Source organism: Parasteatoda tepidariorum, chromosome 1 (assembly GCF_043381705.1).
Source record: "Parasteatoda tepidariorum isolate YZ-2023 chromosome 1, CAS_Ptep_4.0, whole genome shotgun sequence".
Classification (NCBI taxonomy): domain Eukaryota; kingdom Metazoa; phylum Arthropoda; class Arachnida; order Araneae; family Theridiidae; genus Parasteatoda; species Parasteatoda tepidariorum.
The window spans coordinates 21,569,918-21,595,211 of record NC_092204.1 but is presented as its reverse complement, the minus strand read 5'-3'; the positions used below and the strand labels follow the sequence as shown (position 1 = coordinate 21,595,211).

Sequence of the window (25,294 nt, the reverse complement as noted above, 5' to 3'; positions counted from 1 at the left end):
ATGTTAATTTTACTTTTTGCGTATTTCGTTACATCTCGAGAACTTTTTAGGTGAATTGAAATTATTTTGCACGCATTTATAAAATTCGTTTGTCCAAAGATAATATAATGCAAAAAAAAAAAAAAGACACTTTTGGTAAATATTTATTATTTTGTATCATTTTATTTAATAATACTCGAAAAAGTTTGAATTGTAGGGTAGAAAATTTTTTGCGTTATTTTAGAGAATATATTTTTACATGACAAAATGCAATTTTTGAGCGAAATCGGTGAAATAGTTCTTGAGAAATCAAATTTTAAATATGTGACTTTTTTGAAACTCAATTACTCAGGAGCCTTTAAACTGATTTTACTCAAATTTTGTATTTTTCATGTATTCTTTAAAGTGAGTAAAAATATTGTCTACATTACAATTCAAAATCTTTTCCACCATTGTTAAATGAAATAATAAAAAATGGTAAATATTTACTAAAAGTTGTTTTTTGCATGGAATTTTCTTTTCATAAAAGAATTACATATTTGTGTGCAAAATTTTTCTATTTGCTTAAAAAGTTCCAGAGATATAGTGAAATACGCAAAAAGTATTATTAAGATTAAGGGGTTCAAACTTTAGAGCACTCCCTAGATCAAATTATTGGGACTATATTTCCCAGTTAGCGGCAACCCCCTATATTTTGAGAGTCAAAAATCCGAATCCCCCCCCCCCCAAAAAAAATAACAATTAAAAAAATGTTTATTCAGAGAAATTTCGTTTTCGTGTTTGATTTTGTAACTTAAAATATCGTATGCACTTATTAATTAGCGTATTTGACGTCACCCCTTCGAGCCATTTAGATAGAGTTGTAGAACGTGATGATCCAATCATAAAATCAAAAGTTATTCAGGATGATCTGTTTTTTTCCCCGCATTATTTTGTACAAATAGGAAATTAAAGAGTTTTTGACACTTAACAAAATCACAAATATTTGATTAATTTCTAACAGTTCTCGAATTAAATATTCCCTGATAAGAAGAACAGAATAAGGCATAAAAACTTGAATATTGAAATAAAAAAAAATATCGTAAAAAAGGTTCAGAAAAATAAATTGGCTCTTATAAACAAGGGTTAGATATTTAAAAAAAATTCCCACGATAATATAAGCATATTATTTCTCTTAACCATTTTTTTAATGTAATTTTTTTTCGACTCTTTCAATTATAAATTCTTTAAATTTTGAATATCGAGTGTAATTGGATATCCTCAAAATCTATCACCTAAAAGTAGTGACCACATTTCAAAAATAGTTACTGTATCTTGAAAATATTAGATTTAGTTGCTGTTATCTACATTCGTAATTAAGTTGGTGTAATAACTACAAAAAATAATTTTTTTTCTTTAATTATTGTGTTAAGAGGAGGAATCATTCTTTAAAAATAGTGTCTGTCTTTTAATAATATACCTCAAAATTTCGTAGTTTTTATTTTATTCCATCATCAGCTAATAACGAATAACAGTCAATCAACATCATATACAAACAGTAGTAATTCAAATAAATAGAAATTTCTATTTACAAAATTACAATTTCAATTATAATCCCAGTTAAACATATGTGATTAATCTATCAAATTAAAATAATGAATATAAAACTGCAAAACATGATTAGTTATTAATTTTCAAACTACATATTTCTGAATTATTTCGTCGGTGAAAAACATTTAAAAAGTGTTTATTGTAACCAAAAATTATATAGGAATTTAAAAAACAAAACTATAGATGGCGTTGCAATGCTAAATAAACAGAAGGATTATGGAACGAATTTAAAGTAAGTAAAAAGCACTGCTAAGTTTCAATGTTTTATTTTTTTTTATCTAAAATCTTTATTTGTGATGTTAAAATGTGTAATGACTGGTGATTAGAAAGTTAAATTGGGGCAATTAAGAGCAGAAATCTGAATAAATGGAGAATGATTATTTAAGAAATATGTTTACACAATCCTTAGTATTTAACGATCATTCAATAAAATATTAAGAAACGGCAGCTATAAATACATCGAACAAAATATATTTACTTCTTATAATACAAAAATTGTCTTCCCCATTTGTTCACTCCTTTTTCATTGACTCAATAAAATGTTCACATGATTATTTAATGAAAAATACGTTTGAAATATTCCATGAAAACAATCTGTTATTTAAACAATAATGAACTTTCTGAGTACCTCATAATCTAAATCGGAACTTTAATGGCCTTCGCAGTCTTGGATTTTAGGTAATTTCACTACTCATAATACAAAGATTGCCTTCCCTATTTGTTTACTCCTTTTTCATTGACTCAATAAAATGATCACATGATTATTTAATGAAAAAATACGTTTGAAATATTTCATGAAAACAATTTATTATTTAAGTAATAACGGACTTTCTGAGTACCTCATAATCTAAATCGGAACTTTAATGGCCTTCGCAATCTTGGATTTTAGGTAATTTTACTACTCATAATACTATGATAGTCTTCCCCTTTTGTTCTCTCCTTTTTCATTGACTCAATGTTCACATGATTATTTAATGAAAAATACGTTTGAAATATTTCATGAAAACAATCGATTATTTAAACAATAATGGACTATCTGAGTACCTCATACTCTAAATCGGAACTTTAATGGCCTTCGCAATCTTGGGTTTTAGGTAATTTTTTACTATTTATTTATTTAATATCTTTTTATTTACTTTGTTTTGATATTATTATTATTTTCTACTTTAACAAACTTTTTATAATATAGTATTATTCAACAGCGCGATACCTTTTTGAAAAAAAGGCGGAAAATAAAGAGGTCGCTTTATTAGATAAGGAGAAATAGCTCTTGATTATTTTTAGAATTTCTATGGTGTTTTTCTCAAAATTTTAAAGTACAAAAATTATGCAATTTGTAGTTTTGCATAAGACATATCAAACTACCCTCGTGTCAGAATTTAGATTTTTTACAATATAATTTATTTTTAACTAACTATTTTATAATTATATATATTAGATTTGAATATTTCTAAAATATTCTTTTAACCTTAATTACATAAAAACCAAGATATTTATCAAAAATCTAAAAACATGAAACTATATCGTAAAAATGCCATTGTCACAGCCTTAGTGAAATTCATGAGTGATAACCAATTTTTGAAAATAGCTGTAAGAATATTTAAATTATTTGTTTTAAAAGTATAAATTTATCAGTTTTAGACATTGGTATGTGATTGGACGAAGCATACATAACTAAACAGCAGAGGAATGGAATATTATTGTTATTTATAACTCAAAATTTCTTTATAAATCTGTATACAGCTTTGTGAAACTGTTACATTTTCGCATGTAGTTGCATGACAGTATTCTAGAGTAATAAATTTTTTTTATTTATTTATTTGATTTCTTTGTTGAAAAGTAAATTCTTAATTTGCTTTATAATCGCGACTTAAGACAATTTTTAACCCTTTGGTGGAGAATCTTTGTAAGCATATTATTCATACTTTTTTCATTATTTTGTATCAATTTAGGTCAAAATAAGTGAAAATTATTATATTTAGCATTTTAATAATTTATGGTTATGAAATACAGCATGAAATACTGGTGTTTTTTTGTGTAAAGGTAAATCTTCAAAACACGGCTCATTTTGAAACAATATTTTTTTTTCAAATTTCACTTATTTACAGCAATTTAGATCTAAGAGAAAAGTTATTCAATTAATTTACAAAATCAATTATTTATATACTTTTGAATAGGAATGAAAAAAAATTTCGTACGAATATAATTCTTTTAACTATTTTTTTAGTAGCTATTAGACTGTTTTTAATAATTAAAAAATACCGAAATATAATTTTGCTTGTAACCTTAACCAGAAAAAAAGTATATAAAAACGACACCGGTGTACCATCTGTGTCATAGTGCTATATATTTTTTTAATACTGGGCGATATTATGTTATAAATGAATACGTATATTTCTAATTTTGAATGTCACTTTCGATTTTTCTTTTTTAATTAGACTAAAGTAAAAACATGATTCTGGACAAAATTTTCGAAATTGGATATGTTATGAATTTAAAATTCCTGTTCTCTTAGCTTTCTAAAAATACTTTACTTTTGTTTGTAATCCAATTATTTACTAAGTTATAGCAGTTTTTGTGTTAGGTGATAACAGTGAGTAGACTAACGAGTTAAAGACTTTAAATGCATTTAGCTCAAAATCAGATTTTTTACACCACCTTAAACATGATATCTCATATTGTTTTAAGAATAATTGTCTACAATTTTTCATGAGTGTTTATAATAATAACAGACATGTTTAGAAAAATGTAGAATTTCACTTTTTATGCATGTTTTTGCGCAAAGACATGAGCAGAAATTTTTAAACAAATTTGCTTTTATAACTACATTGATCCCGAACTCAGCAGTATATGCACTTGCGTTCAATAAAATAATTCAAAACATAGTTGGTAGCCTTCTAAATAAAATCCTCAAAGGACTTTTCGTTTCGGGAATTTTTTTACACTTCGGGTTTCGCATATATGAAAAAAATGTCTTATTTTTACCTAAAAATTGCCATTTAAAGAAAAATAATTTCTTAGTAATTTTTAATAATAACGATTGTTTTTGCTAGTTTCATACATTTTTACATATAATAAAACAAATAGACTAGTTTCTTAAAATTTTACATTAATATCTAAAAAAAAAGTTGTCAAAACCTGTCGGAAAGCTTAACTTTTTCGGAGGCCGTGGTAAGTATACTTACCACCACTTTTTACCACTTTTAATTTAGGTTTCTATTTGTTAATAACTTCAGTTTTCTTGAAGTGTGTTTGAATAGAATTGGTAACCATTTGTTAGTTTAAAAAAAAACGTTTAAAAGTTATAAAATGCATAATTCCTTTTGAAGTATGCAGCAGTTATAAAATTTATTTTATAAATAAAGAAAAATAAAAGTCAACAAGTTCCTAATAAGTCATGTTAAATATATTTACCACCAAAAAAAAAAAGAAAAAAAGAAGGCATTTTTCTATACTAAATGAGTTTTTTTTCCTATTACAATTACTGTTCTTAAAACAATTTCAATTCCAAAAGAACTTTAATTTACCTTTACTAGAAATAAGGGTTAACCGACATTGAATTTAGACAATGAAAAAAAAAAAATAATCTCATGTGGCTAGTGAGGAATAGGATACAAAGTGGAGATGCGATTGTGGACATGCCAAAATTACCTAGATTGCGGCAAGGCTTAAGAAATTTGACTGTGGTAGCTAATTCTCATTGTTGCTGAAAAAAATTCCTTTCAGTTTCAACTTCAATATAAAAGGACTGGTACGATACAGTTCTAATTATAAATATCATTTCAAAACAAAATGATATTAGTGGTGGTCAGAAATGCATTGAATGACGGCTTTTTGCCTTACGTTTATTAAACGTTTTAAGATAATACCCCGAAAAAGTTTACTGTGGTATTAATATGAGTTCATTAAAAACACGTTACTTATTCCAGTATTTATTTATTAAATTAGATTAACTTAGAAAATTATTTAATTTATTTAGAATTTTTTTCTACATTTTCGATTAAAAAAGATTATTTCTTGTATAAAGAAACATTGTGGAAAGACTAATTTTTTCAACTCGTATTAAGCTTTTTTTATTGTCATTTTTTTAAAACTTAAAGTGTTGATAGCTTATGGAATTTTAGCACTTTTCAGTTATTAGATGTAAATTTTCAAAATTCTTTTAATGCTTCTGCTTTTCCTTAACAACATTTAACATTAGTTTGGCAAAATGCGTTATAAAATAAAAACTAAATTTTTATTTAGCATTTAAAATTTTTATTTAGTCTTTAAAATTTTTATTTAGAACTACTTGGATTTTTTTAATTAGATTATAGTTTCCATTAAGAAAAATTTCATATAAGCTAATGTTTTAACTCGTGTTAAGCTTTTTTTATTTTAATTTTCATTATTCTTTTAAATTTAAAGTGCTGATAGTGTAAGGAATTTAAGTACTTTTCAGTGGATAGGGGTAAATTTTCGAAATTCTTTTAATGTCTCTGCTTCTCCTCAATAACATTTAACATTGATTAGGCAAACTACTTTATAAAATAAAAATCAAATTTTAATTAGAATTTAGAATTTTTATTTAGAATTTTATTAAAATTTTTTCGACACTTTTTATTAGATTAAATTATATCTTGAGTGAAGAAAAATTTGAAATGTTGAAAATGTTTGAAAGACTAATGTTTTAACTCGTATTAAGCTTTATTATTATTATTATTATTATTAATTTAAATTGTTGATAGCGTATGGAATTTAAGTACTTTTCAGTGGGTAGACGTAAATTCTCAAAATTCTTCTAATGCTTCTGCTTCTCCTCAGTAGCATTAACATTAATTTGGCAAATTGCTTTATAAAATAAAAACCAAATTTTATTTAGAACTTAGAATTTTTATTTAGAATTTTATTAAAAAATTTTTCGACTCTTTTGAAGAAATTAAATTATATCTTATATGAAGAAATTTTTTTGGAAAGATTAATGTTTTAACTCGTATTAAGCCTTTTATTATTATTATTATTATTATTATTTTAATTTAAAGTGTTGATAGCGTATAGAATTTCAGCACTTTTACGTTGTTAGATGTAAATTTTCGAAATTCTTTTAATGCTTCTCCTCAATAATATTTAACACTGATTTTGCAAACTATTTTATAAATAAAAATCAAATTTTACTTAATAATATTTGTTTACCAAATAATTATTAAAAATATATTTCTATTCCACTCACTTGTTTTTGAAACAGTTTTTCTTACATAATTTGAATATAGTGCAACTATTAAATTTAAATTGAATTCTACATACTTACGAATTCGGAAAGTAGTTGTATAAGGTTATATATACAAAGATCTCAACTACTTCGGATTTTGCAAAACATTTTTAAGAACGGCAGAGAGCTATAAATTAAAATTTGCTGATTTTCGATTAGCAATTTTTTAAAAGTAGCAAAAAAGAATTCATTTAACGACAAAATTTGTTTGACGTAAGCCTTTGAATAATTTATAAGTAGTGGAGGGTAAAAACCTTAAAAATCATATTTAATGAACCAAAAGTCATATTTTAAAACATAAATTTTGCTAAGGCTAGAAAATATTTATCCGCAATCAGAAGCAAGTTAGCATCTCTGTATATATCATTATGTGAAAAGTAATATGTATCATTATATGGGTCATTCTCACAAAAACAGTCATTTTCATGTCCCCAGTATATTTAATGTTTGTTTTACAGCTTACGAAAAAAAATTTTCAGGGAAAGTGTCCTTCAGAATGCAAGCTAACAAAAGAATAAAAATAAAATTATCAATTTTTATTTTTTATTTATTTTAGGTAATTAAAATATACCAATATGTCATTCCCTCACTTGTCCCCACTGCTGATTTAAAAAAAGAAAAAAATTGTTTCTGAAATAAAAATTTTTTTTTTACAAATTCGTGTTTTTTATTTCAGAATACTGAAATATAGAATTCAGAAAATCAATTTTAAATTTAATTTCTGATAAAAATATTAACACAGCACTATTTTAAACTTTGTCCCCAGTGTTTCGCGTCATTCCCTCACAACAATGTTCTTATCACCTGCAATCTTCTTAGAATAAAAATATTTTAATAAAAACTTCAGAAGTTAACAACTGGCATCATAGAACAAAATTGCAGTATGTTTCCATCTTCAACTTAAAGAAGCTTTGCTGTGGAATAAATTTGAATGAATCAAACCAGGTAAAATTTTTTACATTTGTCATTCCCTCATGTCATTTTTTAGAGTAAAATAAAATACAACTTCATCGAGAAAGTGGATAATTATATGTTGCTTTCTTGTATGAATATAATTGTATGTGATTGACTTCAGAAATTAATTAGGCCTAACTGTTATTTTTAAATTTTATTGAATTCGTCATTCCCTCACTAGTGTATAAAGTGAGGGAATGACGCTGAAGTGAGGGAATGATTCAAGATGAGTATATTATCAAATTTTTTTTTGTTCAATCGTGCCAGCCAATTTTATTTCCCAAACCTGTAAAAACTATTAAATATATAAGACTAAATTATAATAAATATTAGATATACTTAGTATGTTATCATTTTCAAACTTTAGGTAGATGTAACTTAGATAAAAACATGTATTAAAATAAAATATCATTCCCTCACTATTAGTGTCATTCCCTCACTTTTTAAATAGTGAAAATAATTAATTTACTTATTAATTAATTTGAAAAATAAATTAAAAAATTAATAAATTAATTTATTAAATTAATTAATTTATTTATTAAATTAATTAATTAATTATTAATTATTATAAATTAATTAATTATAAATTAATTATTTAAAAAATTAATTAATTTAAATATTAAGTATAATTTATAGGATATATACTTTCTTTATAATGCCATTACATATTTCTATTAATATAAAAAGTTTCAGAGCTTTTTATTCACTTTACTTTTTTGGGATTTTATGAACTGAAAAATGACAGTTTTCGTGAGAATGACCCATATATGGGATAACACATTCGACCAAATTTTGCTAGCACATAAAAATACCACCGTATTATTATCAAGTCCTATTTGCTTAAATTGTTTAAAAGTCTGGTGGTTAACGTCATTCTTAATCAAATTCAGTGATTCAAAACTAAATCGGTAATGCGTAACATTTGTTACAACTTGATATATTCGAGAAGAAATATTCGTGAAAACGGTTGAATTTATGTCTTTATTGAGTTTTACAAAACACAAAAAAAAAATAAATAAATAAATAAAACTTATGTGATTAGTATGATTTAATATTAACTAAGCATTATTAAGATTATTGTCTCATGACAGTATTTTTTTAGACTAAAATTAGTTACATTTTGGTTTTAATTACTTTTTATAAGTATATTTTAAATAATAAGTCTTAAGATTTGTTTCCTCTAGCCCCCCCCCCCATAATTATAGTATAGTGTGGATAAAAACAACTTTTCTTAAAAATAGATTACTAAAAAAAGCTTTACATTAATATTAGCTTATCTATCATATAGATTTTTACACCATCCAATGAAAAAGAATTTATATTCAAAATAATGATTGGTTAGGTAATTCTTTTTATTGAGTTTCTGAATATTTACATTGTTAAAAGAAATTATGGTTCATTTTTATTTATTAAAATATATAATATATATATATATATTTCTTTTATATCGTTCTTTGTTGAACAGTTGTTCGAAAGAGCGATGGTGTTAAAATTCTAAACACAGGGTGGCAGAGATGCCAACTTGCTCCAGACAGCGGATACATATTTTTGAGTGGTAGTCTCTTAATGTATGATTATTGGTTTAGTAAATTCGATTTATAGGTTTATTAATCACCCCTTCTTTTAAATTATTCAAAGACTTATCTGATAAGCCACTTTGGTACTCTTACTGCTTATAACTCATACTTAATTCATTTCATTCGTTGCCTATGGCATAAAACTTAATTAAAGAGGCAGGTGCCGTAAGGCAGACATCTTGAAATTTACTTATCCATTTTAAAGCATCACATTACTCTTACAAGGATGTCTAAAGCGATTGAAAATGTTTTTTTCTCCAATGCCCACCTAGACAACGACCTAGGTCATACAGGTATCTGAAGGGCAGATTTGTTTGTTTCAGGGGCACCATATTAGGTGCTCCCACAGTAAGGACAGATAGTACAGAGAAGGAAAGAACATCCCGGGATTCGAACCCAGAAACTTTCTGATGCAAGGGCAGTTCCCTAACCCCTACAGAGGCCGATTGAAAATGTAAAGGGTGGAAAAAACTCAATTCATTTTCGTTTAGTTTTCATCTCTTTATTATGCAATCGTAACTACCACAATGACTTACATCACCAATTATTCATATTTAAACTGAAATCATTATCATTCATATTACTGTACTGTTGACTTCGATCGCTGGATCGCATATTTTCGTTGCCGGTGGCAAATATTTTTAGAGGAAGAGGCAAGTGCTGGAAGGCAGTACCTCGCTCAATACTCTCACATTAAAGCATCATTGCGTTATCTCTTAATAGTAAACTGAAAAAACTATGCGAACTAAAGTAGCTAATTTTAATTTCTACCAATAAAATTTTGAATTATATTTGTCACTGGCGACTGAAAATGTAAAAAGTGGTAGAAACTCAATTATTTTTGTTCATTTCGCTTTGATTCTTCAATCATAACTATCACCATGACTTACATTTTAAATTATTCATATTTAAACGAAAAACTTTTTTGGCATTTATTTTCAATAATATATATAAAAAATATGCTAAAAAAGTTTCTAATGTTAGTATCTTTAAATAAAAGATAGCCACTTTTTGCCACTCCTTTTTACATTTTTAGTTATCCACTACTGGATGGATGCTGGATATTTGGGTTATCTCAGCGCCACTAACCGATTCATCGAATCTGTTTTGTCGTATTCTAGGAGGTCCTAAATATCATTGAAGTTGTAGTATGTTGTAAGAACAGATCAAGTCCTTAAAGATATAAATCTTTAGTTTTGAAGTGAAAATCATCTTTGGAATGGGGAGATCCCCTTGAGTAGAGTTGTTTGATAAGTATGATAAGGTTAATAGTATTTTGATAGTATTATCCACTACTATAGCTACTGACCGCCCGTACTATTTCATTTGTATATTTAAAGTGGTAATGAATCTTATAAACTTTTATTTAATTTTCGGGTTTATAAATTTTATTTAATATGATTTTGTTTACCACTAAATGCAAGTAAATCAATCTTAAATATAAAACCAAGTTATTGGTACAAAATTAGGTGTAAGATATAGCAATTTCAAAAAATTAATTTTATCTACAATTGCACTTCGTTTATTCTTTCACTACCATTTGGAAAATACTTCCTAAGAAAGAGTAATATTTTTCAGGTCTGGTAGTAGAGACCAGTTCTTAACAACCTGATCACTAATTAAAAACTTCTGACATGGTACCATAGAATAACCAAATATATATTCATTTACATTTATTGTCAGATGGAATAAGTTTGTAATATAGTAGACAAAGAAAAAATAAAACCATTGTAAAATCAAAGTATGAAAAAGAAAAATATGCACATAATCTATATTTCATCTCCATATACGTTTATGCGAATTCCAATTATGATATTTTCATAAAAACAATTTCCTTTAAAAATTTAAGAGAATTTTTAAAAGAAGCAAAAAGTTATAATTTTTACCGGGTTGCTGGAATTCTGGTGCATATTTGTTGGCGATCATTCTAGCAATGGCAGACTCTGCTCTTGCCTGTTTGGCTGCTGCGTCCGCGTGCTCTGCTTTTCCTCGAGCAGTTGCTGTTCTGGAGCAAAACAAAAACGCGTAATTAGATAAATGAAAATAATCTGTGGATATACAAGGGTTAGACAAAAAAATGGGAACACAAATTTGGTTATATGGGAATATATATACTAACTCAGAGCAAACAAACTTTCTTTTAGCAGGAAATGTTTCAGAAGATTTTACATGGCTCTTGGTACAATTTAGAAGATCATGCTTTTAGAAATGGTGACCTGTCTCGTTCTTCTGAGCTTCATTTTCTACATTGGATTCCGTTTCTTGCGAATTTTAAATAGAACAATATTGGCCTAACGAAAGAGGTCATTTTCATGATTCAGAGGTTAATGCAGAACCTCTTACGTACTTTGATCTATGCACGAGAAGTAAGGTTTCTATGAACACTTTTTGGAAACAAGCACCATCATATCCGTGGTATTTTAATGGCAATCCTGGTGCTTCAATTAGTTTTAAAGGTGACGGGAGAAATCAAATAGCATTAACTCGACTGTCTACTAGACATTTCAGGACCTTGAGATTTTCTCATAGTGTAAAGCAGAAGTCCTTTGCAACATTCTGATTAACTTCGTTCACTTGGTACGAGATAAATGAAACAATGTTTACTTTTAAATATAAACTCAACTAAGAATATATATATAATTATAAATATGAACGGAGACTCCCTTTGGCCACTAAAGGTGTTACCACAGTTTCAATGTTTAATGGCCACTTTATTTAGTAGTCTCCAGGTACTATATGGTACGTGTGTAAACAATGCATTTTGTCTTGTTTATTTTCAGTGGTTGGGTTCGCTTTTTAACAGTTGGGAAGACCTCGTGTACAAAGGATTAAATAAAGCTGATAGAAATGCGTTGTTAAATAAATGATTGAATTCACACACATATAAATTAATTCAAATGCAACAAAGTTAAATTAAGACGTTAGAAATACAGTGTGAGATGAACAAAAACACTTCATACCTATATAAATCGAATATAAATAATGAGTCAAATTTCTTAACTGTAAGAGATCCGGAAGATAATATTTTTCTTACATAAATCCCTATATAAATCCCATATAAAAAATGAGTTGAAAAATTCCTCAATTGTAACAGATCCAGATGATAATATTATTTTTATATAAATCCAAACATAAATCTAATATAAATAATGAGTTAAAATTTCTCAACTGTAACATATCCGGAAGATAACATTATTCTTATATAAATCCATATATAAATCCAATATAAATCCATATGTAAATCCTGTATAAATAATGAGTTAAAATTTCTCAACTGTAACAGATCCGGAAGATAATTCCTATTTAAATCCATTTATAAATCCAATATAAATAATGGGTTAAAATTTCTCAACTATAATAGATCCGGAAGCTAATATTATTCATTGGAAAAACATGTCCTAAACAAGATTTTATGCGTTTTGTCATAGGTTAAAATAATATTTCGATATTAAAATATTGTAAGCACCTCCACTATTTTAGCCCTTAACATTTTGTTTAGCCGTGCAAAAAGTATTACAAGATATGGCGGTAAAACCATATATTGAGTGGGGCTTTTACGTTAAACTTTGAAATGAACATCCAAGCCTGCATATAATGTAGGTGTTATAATACATATGATAAATAAATAAAAAAAATAATTAATGAGAAAATAAATATGGTCTGACACTTTTAGACGAACAAAAGTTATGAAATATATTCCCTCAAGTTCTTGCGAACTAGCAAATTTATAATAGATCGCAAGAGTAGCTTGAAATGAAGTAGGTTATGTTGGAGGAGAGAGAATCATTACTATAATGTTCTTTTTAGAATTTTTTTTTACACATTACTAAACGCATAAAAGCCTATTTCACATAGTTTCATAAAATAATGTAAATTACATTTGAGAAATTTCGACTCTACTCTAAAAATAGCCCGCAAAATCTCATGTGTTGATCTTACCTAGATATAGCAATATCGGCTTTTTGCAGAGCAATTTGAGATGACCTGTGGGCGGCGTTCACAGCTGCTTGCACCCTATCCCGGAATTTCTTGGAACGTAACAGGAAAAGGTGCTTATTCGTTCCAGACGCGATCAGAACATTGTTCTTATATTTTCCCAGTTCTTCTATTCCATTCTGTAACGAAATTGTTGTAAACAAATTATTGTTTAAACTGATCATTAAAACCAGTCTTTTTATGTCTTCCAGTAATCTTTTTATGTGTTTATGTTATTATTTTTATGTACTTTAGGCACTTTATGCATTTAAAAGATTTTTAAACAAAACAACTTTTCAATTATTTGAAATCAATAAACTTTTTGCCCTCATTTTATTAAAAAAATTTAGAGAGGTAGGGTAAAACAGAATAGCTACCAACTTTTATGATTTTTGCTAAGGATTTTTCATATTGGTAGTTGAAAAACAGAATTGTATTAAAGTTATAAGTTTTTTCCTTATAATTTTGAAACGCTTTTACATAAATTAAGCATGTTGTGTCATGTGGTTCTTATATTTGTTTAATAAATTCTTTATGCTGTGGTGATTAAATTAATTTTAAATCAATCCTGAACAATATATAAGGAGAAAAAATTGGCTATCCTTTGAAAATATCTTTCGTAAAAATCATTAAAGTTCGCAGCTATGGTACTCCATAGCTATAATAATAAAAGTTTGTGTGCTTGAATCTTTTAGGTCTCGAATGACGCACAACATGAAGTACTGGAATTTGGTACCATTTCAATCCCATTTAAAAATTAATTTTTTAAAATTGGTTTTCAGCTATTTTTATTGATGAAATGTCATGAAAATTTACATTAGGTTTAGAAAAAGTCGGAACATTCTAATTACGTAAAAATTTTTATGCTTTACAATTTTTTTTTATTACAGTCGCTAAGCAGCCGACCCAATTTTGGGTCAAGGACAACTTATGTTTAACTCCATAGTCTGAACTCCGTATTTTGAACTTAATCCAGAAGACAAGGGAACTCCTGGATCAAGTATTGGGAGAAATTTGCTCCGTGTAGGACTTCTTGATGAGACTAACCCGCATTTGAGTTACGCAGAAAGGACTACTGTGAGTTTGAAATTATTGCTCATGATTGTAATGTCAAGTTTAGCCTATCTAAAGCCAGCGCTCTCTACTCTCATTTTGAAAATGGTGCCAAAAGCCAATATGGAGAAAAGCCACAGTTTCGTGAAAATGAAAAGCGCTTGTGGTCTAATTTTTTAACATTTAAAAACTCACACGCTGGCTCATAAAAATTGGCAAAAACTGAAAATGAGGCAGTGATTTTAATAATTTTCATCTAGGGGGAAAAACATCACCAAATTGGTGATTTTTAAAAAAGCATTTAAAACATTTAAGTTATTTGTCCATTCTAAAGCCCAGATAATTCTTCCAGACAAAGTTACATTTGTCACGGCCAAAGCCCGAAGTCCGGCCACATCGCGAAGTGGCCACGATGTTCCGGCCAAAACGCGATGTCCTCATTCAAGAATGCCCGGCAGGCAGCGCATCTGCAGTTTCACTGTGAGGTGAGTGCTGTATTCCTCGTATACCGGGCAGTGGCACTTAACTAGACCTAGTATATATTTCGAACAATTACCAAAGGTCTAGTCATACTAGGTCTAGTTAAGTGGCTCTGCCTGGTATACATTTGCCCGGTATATCCTACACTGATGTTTTTTTAGAGTTTAGTGCCACTGCCAGGTATACATTTGCCCGGTATGTGCTACACTGATGTTTTTTGAAGGTCAAGTGCCCCTGCCCGGTATACATTCGCCAGGTATACCCTACACTGATATTTTTTAAGGTTCAGTGCCACTGCCCGGAATATCCTACACTGATGTTTTTTTAAAGTTCAGTGCCACTGCCCGGTATGCATTTGCCCGGTATATATCTTCCAATTTATCGACAGTAAGTATTAAAACATCGATTAAATGTAATCTATCGGGTATCGTACAGGTAATCACATACCGGGACAACAATTTTTTAATATTTGTTTTATTAAAAAGTTAATTTGCAAATATTGCCCCTTTTGTTTTCTTCTTTAATTTAAAAATATAAATCTGCTAATTTAAAAATATAAAAAAATAGACAAGTTTTTAAATAAAAATTTAAAACATTTAATTTTTTACTTTGTCTCAAATGGCCACATCCCACCTCTAGTAATTTTTAAAAAATGAAGTTATGGTTATACAGAGCCAATAATACTTGCCAGTGAATTTTTCTTCCAACTTTGGCTGATCCTCTCACGCCACTTCGCGATCTGGCCGGCCAATTCCCGAAATCAGGAAAAGATCGGACATTGGCCAGCCAATTTATAGCGTTCTTGGCCAATTCGCGAAGTGGCCCAATTCGGGCTTTGGCCGTAACATATATACAGTTTAAAATTATCGTATGGCTTCAAGTGTAAGGCATTGTGGCTTTTTATTTTCCTTGGCGACAGAGCTTTAAAAACAGCATTAAGAGATTTTTTTGAGATATCAACAAAACACTTGATAAAGTGAAAATCCGACCAACGGTTCAAAAGTTATAAATCTTATCCGTTTTTGTTTTATTACTGGTTGTGCATTTTGATAAATAGTAACAATTTATGAGGGGAGAAACTTACTTTATAGGTTGTGCGACCGTAACCAAATTTTTTGTTGTTGTACCATTCGCCCTCGTATTTGATGCCATCGGATCTTTCTGCAATCCCAAATCCATTCCTTCTGTCATTTTTCCACTCTCCCATGTAAGTTTCGATGACATTGACATCAATGACCTCATCTTCTTGAAAGACAAAACTGCTGTCTGTTGCCTCCGATCCAGATCCACCGGGTTCCTCCTCTTCGTAGCTGCTCGTTCGATCGCCGCTCTTCGATTTAAACAGCGTCTGGAACAGTTCACAAAGTTACTCGCTTTGCATCCAATATAATTAATGGTTCACAATCCCAAATATCGGAAAAAATATTCTGTTGGAAATAGTTATTGCAATAGTACAAAATTTGTTCTATAAATTATTACATAACTAAATATGTAATGACTTTACAACGAAGTTTGGTTACAACTAATTCCTATCTATAAGGAAATTTAATTTAGTTAGTTTTATTAGTTTATTTAGTTTTTCTCAACGAAGTTTACCTATAACGAATAGGCAGACTTCAAAGTGTTCTCTATATAACAAACTTATTGTTTTTACGTCAAAATATTTTAGATTTTTTTTATTTTCATTTTTTGTATAGGAAGTTGCAATTTAAAGTTGGAATTTAGGTGCAACCAACTAGCTCACCAAAGTTCTTGTTTTTTTAACCAACTCTCATTATACATTTCGGCACAATTCCACTACTTAATAATGTGTATTACCGTTTCATGAATATATACTTTTTTAAGACTAAAAATTTTGCATCATTTAATTAAATAAACTGAAAAAAAAATGAGTCTACTATAAGCGAACTATCAGTTTTTCAGATTTATTACAATCATATGAAACAGTCCAAATTCTTATCTCTACCTCATCCCTTGGAGATTAGATGGGAAGCAACTTCAAAATTCTTAAACAAAATCATATTCTGCAAAAAAAAGGCAAAAAAAAACAATACTATCTGCTTATCCTATTGTATGATGATTTGCGAATAGCGCTGTTATCGTGAAGAAAAAAGAGCAACAAAAAAAAAAATGCTATCTGCTTATCCTATTGTATGATGGTTTGCGAATAGCGCTGTTATCGAGAAAAAAAAGCAAAAAAAAAAAAAAATGCTATCTGCTTATCCTATTGTATGATTGTTTGCGAATAGCGCTGTTATCGAGAAAAAAAAGCAAAAGAAAAAAAAAATGCTATCAGCTTATCCTATTGTATGATGGTTTGCGAAAAGCAGCGCTGTTATCGTGAAAAAAAAGCAAAAAAAAAATGCTATTTGCTTATCCTATTGTATGATGGTTTACGAATAACGCTGTTATCATGAAAAAGAAGCTCAAATCAATGCTATCACGCAAAATCAAATGTTATCGCAGAGCTGAGGTGGCTCAAGGAGTAGAGCGTTTTACCCCAATGGAATGATCCTGGTTCTAATCCCAGCGGTGGGTGATTAAGCTAGAATCCCCTTGCCATCGGGCAAACCGTGGGAGGCTTTCATGGTTTTCCTCCTCATGTTACGCGAATGTGGGTTAGTTCATAAAAAAAGTCCTTCACAAATGCTAGTTTGTCCCGATGACAAACTAGCATTCGTGACAAACTAGCAGAATCTGGAGCAGAGATGCAAACTGCACCGGATTTGACAAAATATGTTATAAAAAGGTAGAGAATCACCAACTGAAATTTACGAGCTACAGCCTAGGCTCTCATCTCATCCGCCATGTTGTAATTAATCGGTGAGTCGGAAACATTGGAGTCAGTAGTCGGTGAGGTACGGTAAAAGTGCCATAGGCATGAAGTTTGAACTAGGAGTCTGAGGCCTCAGACGTACCCTATACCCATTCATCTTGAAATATTGGACTTTGTGGTGGATTAATAAGATAACAAAAGAACTCTAATAGGAGGAAGAACAGGAAATAAACGTCACTTTGCCTTAAATTGATCGAGATGAAAGTGATAAATTTGCAGACACGAAACAATTTATGAACATTAACAGTTGATGAAGAGAAACAAATAATGAATCTATTCAAATGTAGACTATATACTAATGAAGACGACTATTTACATATGATGGTGAAAGGGCATTATCGCATCACTTGTGAAAAAGTGTGCTATGGGTCTAAGACAAGCATCTTTTTTAAGATTTTCAAATTGAAAAGTATTGTTAAAATTTACAGTATTACTATCAGCAGCTTTATCAAAACACTTGAAATTTTGATCAAATAAATAGAGTTTTAGATCAGTCCATATGTCATTATGCCTTTCAAACCACCTGACCTTGGTAATTATCTTCAGAATAATGTTTTGTAATGTAGCAAGTTTCTTGAAGCATTTGAATTATTTAGAAGTAGTGGTGAATAAAACCCTATAAATCGAATTTACAAAAACCAATAATTATGCATTAAGAGACTACCACCGAAAATATTTATCCGTTATCCGGAGCAAGTTGGCATCGCTGCTAAAGGTGCAATTAAACATAAACAAAAAGTTACTTTGCCATCATAAAAAAACTTTCAATTTGTTACTTAATATCAAACTGTTTCGCCTTGCAACTATGTATTAAAGTGTGCCACAGTTTAACCAATCTGTCAAAATTTATTGAGAATTTATGAGTGATAAACAACAGAAATATTTCATTTGTCCAAAGTAGCCTCTTCTCCTCAAGAAACTTATTTAGAAAAATAAAACAAACGTCAATAATTTTTAATAGAGTTTAACAAAATGGTTAACATTTTATATTTAAACTAGGATCCTTCGCCCCCTCCTCGCTGGCGCTCGCCAACCCCGAAACTACTTTCGCAGTTCATTTCGGATTGCTTCGCAATCCGATGCTCGCTTTGCTCGCTCATTGGATACGTTCTTAACGTCTAGCTTTTGTATACTTTTTTGAACACTGAAGTTCCGAAAACTTTTCACTGTAGAAAGTTCTAAACCTGTGCATTTCAATATTAATTTAAAATTGAAAACAGTTCGCATATTTTCTAAATTCTAAATTTCAGTTGTTGGCATACTATTCTAAATTTCAGTTGTTGAAAAAAGTAACTGTTGTAAGTTTTGTTTTAAAGTCTTTTCCACCAGAGGGCTAAAACCATGTGTTGTAAAGCAATATGAAATAGTACTGAACACCGGATGTATGTATGTTTTGATGAAGATAATTTTGTGAGATTTTTTTTGATAATTCGGTGAGAATTCACCCGATTAGACATATGATGCTCACTACGTGCTCTTGCGCACCGAAGCCTATCAATTAAAACGTATTAGCGTTTTATATAATATAGATTAGCCATATGATGCTCACTACGTGCTCTTGCGCGCCGAATCCTATCAATTAAAAATGAAAACTGTTGCCAACGCGAGAAAAGAAATATCATCGNCAGAAAATGTGATTGTATTAAGTTAATGTCCGATATTTACAGGCTCCCGCTAGACGGCGTACTCGAGCGTTGCGATCGCGAATAGATTAGTCATATGATGCTCACTACGTGCTCTTGCGCGCCGAATCCTATCAATTAAAAATGAAAACTGTTGCCAACGCGAGAAAAGAAATATCATCGGTTTTATTGATACCTACGTATTAGCGTATTATATAATATAGATACTAATAAGAAAATATAATATTAAAATAAAATAAAATAAGTCATTCGAGTAACTCATTGAAAATAAAAACTAGATGGCTAGAAAGCTGGTAAAAAAATTTTTCCCCTTAAATATATTTCGAACTTAGCATTTAATCAAATACCATTACTTTAAATTTAAACACAATTTTCAATAAGTAAAACAAAGCTTAACTTTATCGCTTACTTTTAGTGTAGATGCTTTAGGACGGTTATCGGGCAGTGATCTTCCCATAGTACTTGTAGCCTCTCTTGATTTCAATACAAATCCTCCTCTGCATTCCTCTGGTCTTCTGGGCTCGGGAGTTGGGTTGTCTGACGGGGTGGGTGGTGCTTTTAAAGACTGGTTCCTTACGAAGGTTGCAAGACCAAACGGAGCGCTGCTTCTGACTCCATAGCCATGTCTCATCCCTTTTGCCCATTGACCTTGGAAAGTTCCTAAAAAGACACAATTAACATTAACAAGAGTTTTTGAAAATATGCCATCACTCACTGGTCAAAATTATTTGGACAACCAATGATGTGGATTCAAAGGACATGTAGGGAAATTTTTTTCCAGTGATAGCTAAGTCTATACATTCCTTGCACTCTAAATTGGATTTATAACTATCTTCTTCACCACTACACGTAAATGAATCAAAAGGTGATATAGAATGGTTTGTTTTAAATTGTTAGATCACAAACATATACTTAAATTAAATAACAAATTCTACGAAATAGCTACCTCTTGCTCTACAGCAAATTTAATGAAATATTCCTATTTGATAATTTAACTGAAGACAAAAACATCATACTATTGCAGTGATGCATCATATTCCCGACATCAATAGCATATACATACTTTTTCATCATATCATCTTAGCTAAAGTTCATACTTTTATAATATAGTCTTATCACCCTACTGCATATAATTACGCAGTCAGAGCCTCAATTTTTCCAATGAATATTCCTTTACTTCATTTGCAATTCCCAACCTCATCGAGCACAACAAAGATCAAGCTAAACATGAATAGGAAAAAAGCCGCAAGCGGCCTCAGGGGTCCAGATTTTTTTATACAGTTTAAATTGCTAGATAATTTACCTTTACTAAATCCCAATTTATTTTGTCTTTACCCCATAATGGCTAAGCTCCATGCTCTCACGAACTCCATTTTGCACCTTGTTACTACATCTGTTATCAGGCATGTTTTCTTTTACTTTTAAGATGAATGGGAGAAGAGCCCCAAGCCCTCAGATGCCCAGTTCTCATGTAAATGATGATGATGAAATTGAATTGTTAGGTAAATTATCAAAAATTATGAAAATTTTTAGTTGTCTACCACTGTTTTGAAATACTTTGCAGTTATTTTACTAAAATGTGAATTCACATTATGGCCAGGTTGATATTAACGACCTTAAAGACTATTTATAATTATTAATATGTAGTGGTCATCAAACTCATTTATAATTATTATTATAATTCAGAAAGTTTAATGGAAAAACAAGAGTTTCGCTACCAATTAAAACTTATGGAATAAGGATATTTACGCTCACTCTTTAAAAGAGTCTGAAAAGACAACTGGAGAAGCTGAATGTTCTTATCCGCCAGAATCTATCACAATATATTACAAAATATGCATCTTGATTCTTGTGAAAAATATCTTGATGGAAAAACCCGATTAAGGTTAAAACTCAGCCTGCCTCTGAGGCTGCAGAAATATCCTCTACTGTCAGAAAGAGGAAGAAGAAATCTAATGCCAACACTGAATCAATCAACATCATTGATTAACAGCTTGCTTCTCCTTCTTCCCAGCCTCCTCCAAAAACTGAGGCTACTCCTTCACCGACACTGATGGAGATTCCTACAGTTGAGTCCGTTCCGCTCATTAGCAAATTTCTCCCAAACATAAGAAAAACTTGAAAATATCCGAAAGAGAGACTTCAGCTGTACAAAAATTAGGATTAAAATCTGCAAATTCACGAATTCACCATCCAACATGAATTTGCCAATCTTCCTGATCAGATCTCCCCAGAATCTTCCCCTTCAGTTTTAGAGAATACAGTCACATCGGAGAATCTACGATCTCAACACAATCGAGGAACCGTGGAGAAATATAAAGATGACCAGCGGTAAGCACTTGGACTGAAGTAGCATTCAGAGTGCCAGTCCGAGAGTAGATTTTTTCAAAGGAGGTGATGCTCTTGCGGCTACTGGAATATGACAGTAATGTTTTTCGAACTATAGTAGATATTCGGTCATGTGCTGAGAAACTGCAACGGCTAATCATGTTGCTTGAGGAACGCTGGGATGCCGGGATCGATCTCTCCTACCTCTGCGATGAGGACAAATCAGAGTTTGATAGGTGCTTCAACTGTGGCCAATCACATCCAATGAATTCAGGCTGCAAGTTCCGATTTCACCTCAGAAAGCCCAATTTCCCTCAGGATAAGGCTAAGGGGTTAGCCTGGACTCTTCAACATCTAAAGAGACTTTTTACAGATCCTGAGGTGGTTGAAATACTCCGATCTCTTCTTGCTTAATTTTTCGCATTTCAGCAACACAAGATTGGATACAGTTGTTTTCACTTCTTAGGTTTTCTGTTTTGGTTTCAGTTTGGTTTTCTTCAGATCGCCAGCATCTTGAATCAACATCTCCAGTTTTTCTTCTGTTTCAGTGGAAGCAACATTTCCATGCAAAGCCAACATCATCATTACGAGAACAAGTTTTTTAGAATAATAACTTTTTCGCACCATTTCTATTTTCACTTGCTCTGAAATAGGAGTGATGCTTCCTATAACTACCAAAACCACTAATACCCTGTTCACCTTCAGCTATATAAACACAAAATTAAAGATAAAGCCTTTTAAGTGGGCGTTACCTTACACATATGCCCCGCCTACTCATTGATCATATCGACAATTCATACTCAATGGTAGTCTACGTCTCAGGAAATTACCAATAAAGCTGAAGAGAAGGACGTGCACTTATCTATTGACGATGTAATCAAAATTTCTTTAAAAGTATTATATTTGATAAAATGCCACTTTACATAAGGAAAACAAAATCTAGAATTCTAGTAAAATTGATCAAATGTTTAAACTGCCATCAGCTTTTTAAATCGTAAATTTTGTTTAATTAAAGTGAAAAAAAATTAAATTTCTTTCACTTTAAATACCATTTTACATTAGCTCATTCAAACCAATTGACGTTGTCATCATAACAGAGAAAATTATTAAAATTTCTCGCAGAGTAGTTCTCAATGAAATAAAGCTAAAATAACTTCTTCAAAATTTTTTGAACTAAGATACGATTAGATTTGAAATTTCATTTAATTTTAAAAAAAATGACGTAACTAAACTACAGATTGCGACTTGTATGATAAAAATTAGCAATTATTTATTTTATGAGCTATTTTTCTTAATTTTGGTACCAGTAGAAAGAAAAAGGGCAATACTATGTAATCAATCTACTTTATAGTTATATAATGGTTACTTAATATTAATATATAAAAATATTAATATATAAAAATATTTATATAATATTTAGTCGAATTTTTTATAGGGAAGTTACAATTTTCGCAACCTCAATTTTTTTAATGATGTTATAATGTTAAATTTTATATATTTTAATACAAAAGAATCAGGAGAAAGCTAGCTTTTAACCAAAATAAAGTTTTTTTTTTAAGTGCAAAAAAAAGTTTTTTAATCTAGTTTAAAAGTTTTAAAAGTTTTTTTCATCGTAATTTTAAATGTTTTATTTATTAATATCAAAAAATTTTTTAAGTTTTTGTTTTGTGTTTGGTTTGGTTTTGATATTTTTCAATATAAGAAATGTTTTTTTTTTTTTTATTTATTTTATTTTATTTATTTATTTATTTATTTATTTTTTTTTATGATTTTGAATTTATAATATCAAAACTAAAGAAAATTGGTTCACAAAAAAAAATTATGAGTATTTTTGATGTACGAGTCAACATTTATAATTATGCTCTTTTCTTAAATTGAGTCAAAATTTAAAAATGGAACTCAATCGTAGGTTTGATCCAAAAATTCTGAAAAATCTAACCATTTTTCACCAAGAACTTTTTAAAAAAAAAAAATTTTTTTTTTGAAAGTCTGTGAGATGATTGCAAAGGCCATTGTTTGACATGAGCCTTATGTAAAATTCCGAAAAATCTAACCATTTTTCACCAAGAACTTTTTTAAAAAAAATTTCTTGAAAGTCTGTGAGATGATTGCAAAGGCCATTATTTGACATGAGCTTTATGTAAAATTCTGAAAAGTCTAACCATTTTTCACCAAGAACTTTTTTAAAAAAAATTTCGTGAAAGTCTGTGAGATGATTGCAAAGGCCATTGTTTGACATGAGCCTTACGTAAAATTCTGAAAAATCTAACCATTTTTCACCAAGAACTTTTTAAAAAAAAATTTCTTGAAAGTCTGTGAGATGATTGCAAAGGCCATTGTTTGACATGAGCCTTATGTAAAATTCTGAAAAATCTAACCATTTTTCACCAAGAACTTTTTAAAAAAAAATTCTTGAAAGTCTGTGAGATGATTGCAAAGGCCATTGTTTGACATGAGCCTTATGTAAAATAGTATTCTAAGTGAATGAAATTTCATTTTTCTAAATTTAACAAAATCAACGATGTAAAAAATAACGGCAAATAAAAAAATTTGGTCAATTCCAGAAGAATTCAAAATTTTCTTTCTTTTTTTGACTTGAAGATTTTTATCAAATACAGTAGGGGAGAGTGGGGTCAATTGTAACAGGGTACGATTTTAACAGAGCAAAAATTTCGAGTGTCGGGTTCTACATTTTGTTAAGAGGTGGAGCACAAGGTGTATTTAATAAATCTACATGTAACCTGCTGACAACCATTTTTATGTACTTTTGAAAGAGTTACAAAACAAAAGATATTTTCATGCTACGTAAGTACTTTTTTTGGTATTAGAATATTATATTGTAACAAAGTAATTTTGTTTAAACAAATAAAAATTATTAACCGAATATGTAAGTGGACATCTTAATTTATATTTCAATAAAAAAAGTTAGTTTTGTTAATTAACTAGCATTGTTTTTAACAAATGAAGCTGAAATGGCGTCTTGGGGACGATTGTAACAATAAGTAAAGGGACGATTGTATCAGCCTAAAATAAAAAATAGTGCGTGGAGTCCCTCCGCGCGGGAGAAGTTAAACTTCGCAACCTGCGACGTTAATTGTAGAAGAATCAGCAGTTGTAGAAGGATCACTAGTTCTATTCAACGACACCTTTCCTGCTCCGCTCGCTTCCGTGTTCTGTAATCACGATAATATTGTGCATTTTCCCCTCTTGAACCAGTGGAAGTGCTTGTGGTTGCCTCATCGTCTCGTCCTGGAAAATGTATTTGCATTAATAATGTATGTGAATGCGTCATAATGTAATTTCAGAAGAGAAAACCGAACAATCAATTAATATTCACAAGAGACGTACCTTGACATAACCTTAAATCCATCGCATTGTCAGTGGGATTGTTTTCACTCATTTTTTACAACTGTTATCCACTAAATTTGAAAATAAAAAATACTATCCTATTAAATTATATGTGTATCAAAGCAAACTAAAAAAGTATTTATAGAAAAACAATACTTTTATGACTTTTATTATTTTTTTGCTAGTGAGAACCAAAATAATATGGAAATGAATGAGGGAAAACTGGATCCTACCACGTGATTTCCCGGCCAATAAAAATGTAGCGTTAAACGTTTAACGCAAC

General features: G+C 29.7%; 1 protein-coding gene across 1 annotated transcript in view; it reads right to left on the bottom strand.

Annotated features, from left to right (window-relative positions):
* LOC107445807 (junctophilin-1) overlaps window positions 1–25,294 on the bottom strand; it is an 86,929-nt gene that overhangs the window by 21,116 nt on the left and 40,519 nt on the right. Inside the window, exons 2-5 of the mRNA XM_071177552.1 lie at window positions 19,745–19,995; window positions 15,941–16,204; window positions 13,288–13,463; window positions 11,235–11,353 (exon numbers count right to left, since the gene is read on the bottom strand). Of these exons, the coding sequence (XP_071033653.1) occupies window positions 11,235–11,353; window positions 13,288–13,463; window positions 15,941–16,204; window positions 19,745–19,995 (810 nt within the window). The remainder of the gene's footprint in view (window positions 1–11,234; window positions 11,354–13,287; window positions 13,464–15,940; window positions 16,205–19,744; window positions 19,996–25,294) is intronic.